Genomic DNA, 11,282 nt, shown 5'->3' on the forward strand with positions numbered 1-11,282 from the left:
TAGAGTGTTATCTGCGTGACGAGTCTTGGTTTAGGTAACAACAGTAACCGTGTTGCTGTCATTTGTCTGGACGTCTGCTCTCATAGATCAAGGACGCTATATAGTCCCTGCATAGATATAGTATTGAGACACTTGTTGAAGCGAATTTAACAAACATTGCCACAATAACACTGCCAAGTTTACGTACCAACCCAAGCGCACCAGGACGTCGTGGAAAGGTGGATCTCAGGACTCTAAAAATATTTTCAGACACAATTTACGTAAACATGTATGTGACAAAATTTGCTTTCCGTTTATAGACCACCTCAACTGACATCGCCATGGGATCTGGTTCGTCCTCAACAAAGCAGACAAACGTGCCGCCAGTTCACAATCCTGCTCCACCTGTCTACACACCTGTACCTCAGTATGCACAGGTAAGGGTTTTACCGTAACACCTGTACCTCGGTATACACAGGTAGGAGTTCTACCGTAATACTTCTTTCTTAGTATATATAGGTAAGGGTTCTACACTCCTGTATAGGTAATGATTCTACACACCTGTACCTCAGTATGCACAGGTAAGGGTTTTACCGTAACACCTGTACCTCAGTATGCACAGGTAAGGGTTTTACCGTAACACCTGTACCTCAGTATGCACAGGTAAGGGTTTTACCGTAACACCTGTACCTCAGTATGCACAGGTAAGGGTTTTACCGTAACACCTGTACCTCAGTATGCACAGGTAAGGGTTTTACCGTAACACCTGTACCTCAGTATGCACAGGTAAGGGTTTTACCGTAACACCTGTACCTCAGTATGCACAGGTAAGGGTTTTACCGTAACACCTGTACCTCGGTATACACTGGTAGGAGTTCTACCGTAATACTTCTTTCTTAGTATAGGTAAGGGTTCTACACTCCCGTATAGGTAATGATTCTACACACCTGTACCTCAATATGCACAGGTAAGGGTACAGATAAGGGTTCTTCACCTGTAGCACGTAAGGCTGGATCATTCTTCTTAAGAAAAAAACTAAGTCACCCTTTGTCCCTTTGTTTGGTACCAAATGGCCATTTTTGGGGACCTGGCCCATGGACTAAATAGGGTTTCTTTGTGATATGAAAGTATTTACATGTTATAAGCCTTCGTCTGGACCACTATTCCAATACTGTGGAGCGGCAAGGGACCATACGGAAAAGAGTATGACTTGTCATCTGACATGTACGTACATGAATTTGTATAATTCTTTCGCTGGCAAAAGGTGCTTTATTTCACAGTCATTGTAGTATCAACATTTTAGCATAGGAGACTGTACAAATGATAATTGGTAACTGGACGTTTTCTTTTTTACCATCAGCCCGTCCCCCAGCAGCAGGTGTACTACATGCACCCGTGGCCGCCGCCTGGGACACCGCCTCACGGGGGGCAGTCAACACCCCCTCCTCCCACACAGGTAACTAATCTCCAACCAGATCCACAGTGCGTAATGTATAGTATCGACTCCCTTAGCCGGCTACACTCCTTGGCCCGCTTTGATACTATCTTATGGCACCGTAAGATCTGCTTGGAGATTAACAGGTAACGTGATGAACTCAAGCATGAAGTTTAATCTAAAACCCGTTAATGCATCCTACATATCAGAGAATGCTCTTTCCTTTAGATTTGGGTATTTCATCGTGTGATACGGGCAAGTATTGCCCGTAGGAATGGAGCGTCTATCGCAATTTGTGGAAGGCAGTTTGTTCAAGCTGTGCTGTATTCTACCATGCCTACAGTGGACAGACGGTGACCGGTGTCCCCGTGTCCTGGAGGGGCCGGACTACCTGCCCGACGTCCCTGATGACGTAGCCGACAGGTGGAAGCTCACCTGCAGGATGTGCAGTTTACACATGAACGACGAGGTACCGGGCATTTTCTTTTTTTTGGCGACGCCTCAAGGACGGAGTCTATGAACAAGTATTGCAATATTCCAAAATTGGTCTTTCGGTACAATCGTGTTCACACTTTGTACCGTGTTCACACAGAGCTTGAAAGACCGTTCTTGTTATGAGTACCGAAAACTCTGTCTTGTCTTTGTGGACTATCACAGCTCTTTGTGCTTTGTGCCATTTAACCCTACAAGAAAGGAAGTATTGTTTTAGGCGTGTGTGTTTGTGTGTGTTGTTCCGAATGTGTGATCAGCATAGCTTACATTTTTTTATGAGGGTAGGGGCTAGGAAGGCGAAGGTCAAGGTCAAGATTAGGTCCCTTGGCGCGTGACCCTGTTTCAATAAAGTTCTAAGAATATATAACTTTGTAACAGATAACCCAGCGTGCGCTGCCCACGCCGGAGGGCATGCTGACGTACTCCGTACACCGCCATGGTCACGTGCCCATGCACGTCATCCACACGCCAGAACCGTACTCAGACAAGACAGCCTTCACGGAACTGGACAACCACGCCATCAAGGTAGGACAGAAGTCACAGAACAGAGCAGTAAGAACAGAATATATAATAGAATATGGTAATATTGATCTGCTTTGTTAAACATCATAGCGTTAGTGTACTAGTGGCATCACTTTCAAACTCAGTGCCACAAGATGATAAATAATAATGGTTTCGAATTCTTGCAACTTCTTGCCCGAGGGCTAAGTACATTTTGTAACATAAAATGGAACGGACAAATCGCGTAGAACAATATAGCATGTGTCTACTCTAGTCTAAAAGCTACCTCTAAAAATTGTATCTTTTTTGTTCCGACTTCTTTTTCTGAGACGATGGAAGACGAAGGATCCCACCTTTTCTATAATGATTCTATAGTGTATGGGTTTTGTGATGTTAGGAGGAGGGTAGCTTTTTTTTGGTATCAAAACTTCTTACGAATCTTAAATGTGCTATACACCAGGGCGTGTAGTACTAGTATCTTGTGTATTTTTATGCCCTTTCTTGTCCACCAAACACCTCTAGACGCCCACCCACCTGAATGCGGACTTCAGCCGGCTGGTGACCTACCTGGTGCAGCCGGCGCGCACGGAGCTGCAGAGGGCCCGGGTCCTGTTCCGCTGGGTCTCCGCACAGAACGTCAGCAACATGCGCCTCCCCGACCAGCCGCAGGAAAACACTCCCGAATGGTACCTCAAGCAGATCCAGCAGAAAAAGACTTACCTGTATCCTGTTCTCTTCCTAAACCTGTGCAGGTAAATGTAGCAATCAATACGTCGATGCAAGTTATACATCCAGGCCATAAGATACACAACACAAAAGTAATTCAAGCAGCTGTATAGCTTTTGTAAACTCATTGAAAGTTCGCAGACTTATCTACTCCTAACTGTACTGTAACTGCATAAGTTTACAAAAGAGTAGAACTTTGAATTGTGTTGTAGCAATTCATGTTTTCCATGTACTATGAAACACAAGACGTCCCCCCCTTCCCTTGCTCCTTTTTAGAAATTCCAATAAATAGTCATACAATGCCGTCAACGTCAAGCAAATCTACGAGTCTCTTCAGTCAGTATGTTACTTTTTTTTGGTTATAATATGAGGTACTGCTTTTTACCTAATTCCAGACATGCAGGCCTAACGTGCAGCTACGTCCGTGGATACGCCAAGAGCGCCCGACTCTTCCCCGGTACCAAGTACGTAGGGACCGAGCCGATGGGCACGTGGACCGTGGTGCGCATAGACGGGTGTTGGGGGTTCGTGGACTCTCACTGGGGATCCTTTTCCGTCATCGACGATGACGACGACAAAGAGTTAGAAGATCTGCAGTCTCAAATCGCTATTGACGAGTTCTACTTCCTTCCTAACCCTCTCCACTACCTGAGTTCACACTGCCCCAGCGATCCGAGCTGGCAGCTCATCGACAACCCCATACCGCTTAGCGACTTTGAGGCCCACGTGAAATGTAACCAGCGGTTCTTCGCACACAAGCTACGGCTGCTAAGTCACCACAACGGTCTTGTAGAGACAGTGGACGGCACAGTGGACCTCTACATCGGATATCGACCAGAAGACGAGGACATCCAGTTCTATTATAACCTGAAGACCAAGGAAGAACGGTCACGATGGAGGGGAATCAAACTGGACAGGTTCGTCACGCAACAGAGAAAGAAGGGCGCAGCCGTCTTCAACATCACCCCTCCGGAGAAAGGAAGGTTTCTGTTCGAGCTCTTCTTTGGGCTGAAGGGACAAAGTTTCTATCACTACGCGTGCGAGTACATGATCCTGTGTTCCCAGGCGTTGCCTCAGGAAGAAAACGACCCCATACCGGCATGGAAGGGCATCTGGGGACCCGGGAAGATGGTAGTGGAGAAAGGAATGGTGGCAGTGTCTCACAAATCTCCATACGTACAGTGTCCGAACGGAAAAGCAGAGATAGTCTTCTCCTCACCCGGAAATCACAACTTTCTCGCGAAGCTGTACGAGACTTCGATGGACGAAACGCACCTGAAGCGTTACGTGGCACACGAGATCATCGACGACCAAGTGAAGTTTTACGTCAACCTACCAAAAGCGGGCAAGCACGGTCTTGGTATCTTCACGCAAGAAGGTAACGACGAGAATGCGTACGCCCTGCTGTGTAACTACATCACACAGTGCCAGGCAGATGAATCTTCTATCAACGAGCAGCCTTTTCCAGCGGTGCCGAGAGGTCGCTTCGGTCCGGTCCTTCCCGACTTCCAAGAACTTGGTCTCTCCGCAGTCGGCAGCGCGTTCGTAGAGTGTGAAACGGGAGAACTTCAGTTGAGTCTGAAAGGCAGTCACGCGCTGACGTACAGCCACGAACTGTTCTGGGAGACGCTGAACGAGAAGGTGAACATGAGCGAGTACGTCCAGAGACAAGTCGTGGACGGAAACGTGGAATTCCTCCTCCGTCTTCCCCGTATCGGGATGTACCGTCTCGCCGTGTATGCTCAGACAGCGGGAAGCACCGGCGCGCCAAGAAACGTCTACAACTACTGCATCAATTGTACGGGCACGCAACTTGATGTAGAGCCTTTCCCAGCGGCCAGCGCTACTTTTGTGGAACCGGCACTGAGCCACGAGGACACAGAGGAACGGTTCATCCAATCAGAGCACGGTGACATCAAAATAGTCTTCGGCAAAGGAACACCAAAAGGCATCGAGCACAAACTAATCTGTCTTATGGACGGCGAGGAAGTAGATGTGTCTTCCTACGCCTTCATCCAAGACAATCCTGACAACGGAGAGGAAACCGTCGTGCACTTACGTCTTAAAGAAGCTGGCAAGTACAAGCTGTCGCTGTCCACCAAGGACCCAGACCAAGAAGGACGAACCACGTTTTCCAGTTACGTCATCCAGACCACGAAGGGTATGGAAGACTGTGTGGAGTTTCCGGAGAGGCTGCTCGGCTGGTGGAGTGACTACCAGATGCACGAACCGCTGTCCCGTTTCCTCAAGGCGAAGGAGACCTTCACCTTCAAGGGCTGCTTTCCAAGGGCGTCAGAAGTCGCGGTGATGCTGCCGACATCAGAGTGGATCCAGCTGAAGAAAGGGGATGGCAATGAGTGGGAGGAAGTGGTGACCATGCCGGGGAACAAGTACGTTGGCCAGGCGGTCACCGTCAACGTGCTTCCCGATACAGAAGACGGAGACTACACGGAGGTCTTGGGATATGTCGTGGAAAAAGGTGTGAATCATATTATCATGTCATATCATATCATATCATATCATATCATATCATATCATATCATATCATATCATATCATATCACCAGAGTTTCTAAAGAGAGAGTCTATGAGAATCTACAATGAGAGTCTATGTTGTGTTAGGCGCGTACGCTATACCCTCCAGTGACTGTCCAGCTTTGACTTGAAGCTTGACTTTTGGCTTTATCATGGAAACAAGGCGTTTTTTTAGTAATTGTCTTTGTTGTGTTCATATCAATTCCTTTGTGAATAAATAGAAATTCCTTTGTAACTTTCCCTTCTATATTTTCTTTAACATAAAAAGGCGAAGACACGGGACACGAGGAGGAGGACCAGATAACGCGTCTAGAAGAAGAAGACACGGAGGAAGACTTGTTTGAGGGACAGATGGAAGAGTACCAGCTCGTCTTGAGACAGCACCGCCGGACCATCGCGGATGAGATGAACCCGGAGAAGGTCATCCCCAGGTTTGAGGAGAACAGGTTCATTGATGAGGAAGAGGCGCTGGAGCTGACTGAACAACTTCCTGACAACCCGAACGAGGTCAACAAGCAGCTGCTAAATGTAAGTGGAACCTACAAACGGGGTCTCTATTGACAGGAATGTCCTGTTAATAGTGCAAACATTCTTGACAGGAACATCATGTAGATGTTACAAACATTCGTATTGACAGGAAAATCATGTCAATAGGGCCAAACGTTTTTTTTTAGTATTAGGAACATCTTGCCAATATTGTCAAATATTCTTGTTGACAGAAACATCCTGTCAATAGTGCAAATAGTTTTATTGATAGGAAAGTGTTACCAATATTGTCAATTGTTCTTAGCAGCAGAAGCTGGGTGGTAATAGTGCTTATTGACAGGGATATCTTGTAAATGTTGCAAAACAATCTTATTGACAGGAACATTCTGCGAATAATGCAAAAAACTCTGACAATTGCCTCAGCATTCCTAGATTGTTTAGTTTAGTTGATGTTATCCAAAAGCTGTTTGATGACTAAGGTCTTCTCTTGTTATTTTGTAGGTGGTGCAGAGAGAGGGAGAAGATGCCTTCGTCACACTCCGTGACGTCATGAAAGAAACGGGACAGGACAAAATCATGGAAGTCATCGAGGATGTGGTGATTGTGGTACCCAACAATAAATGTAAGCATCATTGCAATCATGAATACAACAAATCCCATATGGTCTAGTGGTTAGGATTTGGCGCTCTCACCGCCAAGGCCCGGGTTCGATTCCCGGTGTGGGAAAGTATACATTTTTCTACGTTTTATTTATTTCTACGACTATTTCTTTAAATTCACTATTTCTTTAGATTCACTATTTCTTTAGATTCGCTATTTCTTTACATTCACTATTTCTGTAGATTCATTATTTCTTTATGTGCATGCACCTTATACGCGCCTTATTTTACATGCTTTCTTACTTGATCTCCGTTATACTCTAGATGACAAGCTGCGGAAGAAGCTTGCTGAGGCGATGCTCGCCAAGAACAAGGGGAGGCTGGAGCAGATCATGGCGGAGTGTCGCGAGCAGGGGATGGACGAGGAGGACGATGTCTTGAAGGAGGCACAGAGAACTCTGGACCTAATCGAAGCCCGTCAAGGTAAAATTTGAGTTGATGGATAAATAGGAGCTTAGATATATTGTGTGGACACAAGTAGATGTTAAGATAGGGTTTTGTGTCGTATCTGATTACAGAAATGGAGACAGTACAAAATCTGTAAGCACCATTGCAGTATGTTGTGTAACAAATCCCATATAGTCTAGTGGTTAGGATTTGGCGCTCTCACCGCCAAGGCCCGGGTTCGATTCCCGGTGTGGGAAACTGTACATTTTTCCAAGTTTATACATTTCATCACATTTATCTAGATTGATCATTTGTTATGATTGGCTATTTTTAGATGATTGCACAAAGATATGATTGATTGCATTACTTGTAACTATAGGACTCAAAAAGGCCATCAAAACACGGCACAGAGACCAACTCCAAGCTGCAGTCAAAGCCGCCAAACCGTTCAAGAACGAGCTCCGGAAGCACATGAACGAAGCAGAAGAAATCCTTGACAAGATCAAACGTCTCGACAAGTTACGTCACGCCATCATGGCCATGAACCAGGCGACCATCGCGGAGATCAAGACGTACAACAACCCTCCTCCTGCCGTCTACAAGGTCATGATGGCGACCTTCCTGTTGCTAGGCAACACCATGGCACAGGTCAACGTAAGTAGCCTGGCAGTTTATGTTTTTGTGTTCTCTTTTAGACTTTTTTTTATTGTACATTGCAACTGAGGTTACGATATGCATTCATTTACACAATTATAGGAGCGATTAAAGAACTGATGACTTATAAGTTTTAAAACATAAATAACTTATTGAAATGCAAAAAGGCCATTGAGCTGGGATCGGTTACGGGGGGTATCATACTTACGCTTCGCTTCGTTCGAGCGACTTGACGGAGTGGTAAACGGATTACAACGATGAAAAAGTTCATTTTGTTTTACACTTTGTGTGTTTTGTTATCATTTTATTCATATGTGTACTTTGATATTCCCAGCACATAGTCAAGGGTAACACAAATTCAATTTAGAACCCAGCGGCGTCGCCAACATAACGCAGTCCTGCTCTAGATAATGTATTACAATGCGGTATGGCAGGAAGGGGTGGTGGTTGTAACCTATGTTTACAAACTTTGTTTGATTATAGATTTTTGATAATGCACTTTCCAAAATAACACTTTATTCTGGACGTTAAAACTGACTTTAACCCTGTGTCTTACCGTCCACCAGGACTGGGTGTCCCTCCTAGCTCTGATCGGTAAGACGGGACGGCAGAGCCTGAAGCGGCGGGTGAAGAACTGCGAGCCGGCTAACATCTCATCGGAGACCGCCGAGGAAGCCAAGCAGTGCCTGGGAGACCTCAGTCTGGATGGCGTCCGGGACCAAAGTTCAGGAGCAGCTACCTTCTATGTCTGGGTAAGCATGAACTCCAAATCAGCCTGTCACTGGCCCCTTTCCACTATACAGTGGCTGTACAGCGACCAAAACTTGGGATTGTGTGGACCTTGATTTTACAATTTGAATTATGATGCAAGATGTACATGTAGAAGTATGATTTCGAACGTAGTGTAGAAAAATACGAATTTGATCTTTCTTCTTTATCTATGAAACTAGTCGAGCAACTGTCAAATCTTTATTCGCTCACCGTTAGCAGCATCTACCAGTCAATACACAAGGAAGAACCCTGTCCTTGGTGCTGAACACGATACACATGCTAAACGTGAAAATTGTGCCCTCCTGCGCAACAAGTCCCTGTCGTCGATGTTGATATCTCGTGCAAACTAGAAATCGTCTCCTGTCACAATAGCTGTATGAATGTAATTATCGCAGTAATGTAGTCACAACCTTGTACTGAATCTCAACCTTGTTTGTCCGCTTTGCTTTGTAGTCGGTGGGGACGATCAGCGAGGTGGAGGAGATGGCTCTTACCAAGCAAAAGGCAAACTCGAAAGCCACCGGGTGATTTCTATGTAATACAGAAGCAAATGTATTAACTATTACAACTAAGGGGACCTTTTGACCCCCTTTTGTATTGCTTATGGGATTAAATGATGCCTGACACGGTGACATGGTTGTATAATACCCGGAATGGCAGTATATGATATGCTCTGAATAGCGTAACCACGAAAACGTCACATCTGTTAAGAAGGAATGTTTTGGAAGTCTAGAAATAACGCTTCGTGTGACCCTTTATCCTTGCAATAGAAAACACTGACAAAGACATGAACCTGTTAGGTTTGTATATTTGAATATGTCACATCTCTAGAAGTTTAACAAGATTTGCGTTATTTTCTCTTAAATACGTATCTGGCGAAATGTATAAATGTTTGTGTGTACAAAGAAGCATTATTCTAAACACTGTGGGGCTGAAGTAATCAGAAAATGTGCGTAAAACGTGCTAAAGGGTATACACGTGCCTTGATCAACTCAATGAATACGATCCAATTGCGTTTTGTATAAAATGATGTCATGTGTAAGATTTCTGTGTAAGATGTAAAAGAAGGAGATATGGTACAGAAATGCAGTATGGCTTTCCGCTCCACGTTGGTAAGAAATGGTTATTTAAACGACATGTTATTCTCTCAATACAAATAAACGAGGCTTTTATTAAGCTTATCAGCAAATAGTTTACAGTCTTTTACTTGACAGCTCTGACCAAAAGCCCTTATCGGCGTCTCCTGGTAACCTGTTACAGTGTTGTTGTAAGGTTACTGTTCCATTATAATCTCTCTCCAAGGGATGTATTGTTCAGTTTCTTTTCTATATGTGTTATGTTATAAAGTTTAAACTGGTATCCTAACAAGGCCAAAAGCGGTCATAACATACCCGTGATGGGTTGGTTTTAATCAAATGGAAATATTCCTAACGGACGTGTCGAGTAAAACCCAACCAGAGTGGAGTAACAATGACGACAAGGGAAACTTGTAAACATGTTTGTACTTTAGGAAAGGACCTTTGTATAGGAAATGCCAACATAAAGGCACTGTTTTAATTTTGTCGTTATGTCAACAAACGTTGCTACAAACATCACGATCGGAGCATTGTCATAGGCACAGTAAGGAAAAATAGTTTTCGCCATGAGGATGGGTGGCCTCGGACAAGGAGTTTCACGACTTGATTTCTCTCTGTCAATTTACTTGTTGCCAACTGTGGAGACATCCAGCTACTAAAGTAAGTTTGCTGGCATTTATTTAAGTGACTTGTAAAATTGCCACTTACTAACAATGTGAATAGGTGACGGGAAACAAAAGGATGCCGGAAAAGAGTGAAGAAAATATTGGCGAAAATGTTTGATGTTTACCTTCGTCTTACGTCTTGTATTGTGTCGTATACTATACTGTTTGCCTAATGTTTTCTTTATGAATGACATCCACTGGATCCTACACTAATCTTACGATTCAGCAACATGCCTAAATAGAGTTTATATACGCACACAACGCATATTTACCCATCGTACCTTACATTGATACATTTATAATTGGTACCTTTAAAAACTTTATTACTATCAACAAAATATATAATTCTTTCAAATTTGACTTTTATCATGAAAAGTTTAAACTGCAAACTTTCAAGCTGACATTCAAATAGACCTTTCCGTGCTGTTCTGTTTTTTACTTCAAATTTGTAATCAGACTTGTATTCAAACACTTCCTTAGCAACGGCTATTCAGAAAGCTAAACATTGAAGATTTAATCAAGACAAAATGTCCGAAAGGCTATCATTAACAACTTCGTCACTCTCTCTTTTTCACATTGAGAGCATGATGAACAGCAGTTGAATAGAATAATGAATCACACGTTTTTATTTGGTTATTTGCCCTTTTTTGATTTATATCACATGGAGCTGTGAAAATAAATATCATGACCCGACCATGAGTACAGGAACACGTCCCATGTATTTGTAGGACGCTTGAGAGTCGAAAACAAAGTACTAAACGATTATGTTGGAGAATTCAAAGCCCCAACTGCCATTGACGTTACGCACAATGTCCTTTAGACTCGCAATTAGCCATATGTCAACTCATTCAACATTCTTGATGTTCATGTAAGTAGCCATACCTTTTCTTTAATTTGCAGTTGAACGCAAGACCAAC

General features: G+C 44.0%; 1 protein-coding gene and 2 non-coding genes across 3 annotated transcripts in view; all 3 read left to right on the forward strand.

The window, feature by feature from the left end:
• LOC118418844 overlaps positions 1-9,815 on the forward strand; it is an 11,339-nt gene extending 1,524 nt beyond the window's left edge. The window contains exons 2-13 of the mRNA XM_035824925.1: positions 300-416; positions 1,340-1,435; positions 1,758-1,883; positions 2,285-2,431; positions 2,930-3,159; positions 3,529-5,612; positions 5,936-6,195; positions 6,655-6,775; positions 7,077-7,235; positions 7,579-7,853; positions 8,420-8,605; positions 9,078-9,815. Coding sequence (XP_035680818.1) covers positions 321-416; positions 1,340-1,435; positions 1,758-1,883; positions 2,285-2,431; positions 2,930-3,159; positions 3,529-5,612; positions 5,936-6,195; positions 6,655-6,775; positions 7,077-7,235; positions 7,579-7,853; positions 8,420-8,605; positions 9,078-9,152 — 3,855 coding nt within the window. The 5' untranslated portion in view covers positions 300-320 and the 3' untranslated portion in view covers positions 9,153-9,815. The remainder of the gene's footprint in view (positions 1-299; positions 417-1,339; positions 1,436-1,757; positions 1,884-2,284; positions 2,432-2,929; positions 3,160-3,528; positions 5,613-5,935; positions 6,196-6,654; positions 6,776-7,076; positions 7,236-7,578; positions 7,854-8,419; positions 8,606-9,077) is intronic.
• Positions 6,808-6,879, forward strand: Trnae-cuc. The gene has a single exon. It is a non-coding gene; the product is annotated as a tRNA-Glu (tRNA).
• On the forward strand, positions 7,385-7,456 carry Trnae-cuc. The gene has a single exon. It is a non-coding gene; the product is annotated as a tRNA-Glu (tRNA).
• Positions 9,816-11,282: the final 1,467 nt, after the last annotated feature.

Source organism: Branchiostoma floridae, chromosome 7 (assembly GCF_000003815.2).
Source record: "Branchiostoma floridae strain S238N-H82 chromosome 7, Bfl_VNyyK, whole genome shotgun sequence".
NCBI classification, from domain to species: domain Eukaryota; kingdom Metazoa; phylum Chordata; class Leptocardii; order Amphioxiformes; family Branchiostomatidae; genus Branchiostoma; species Branchiostoma floridae.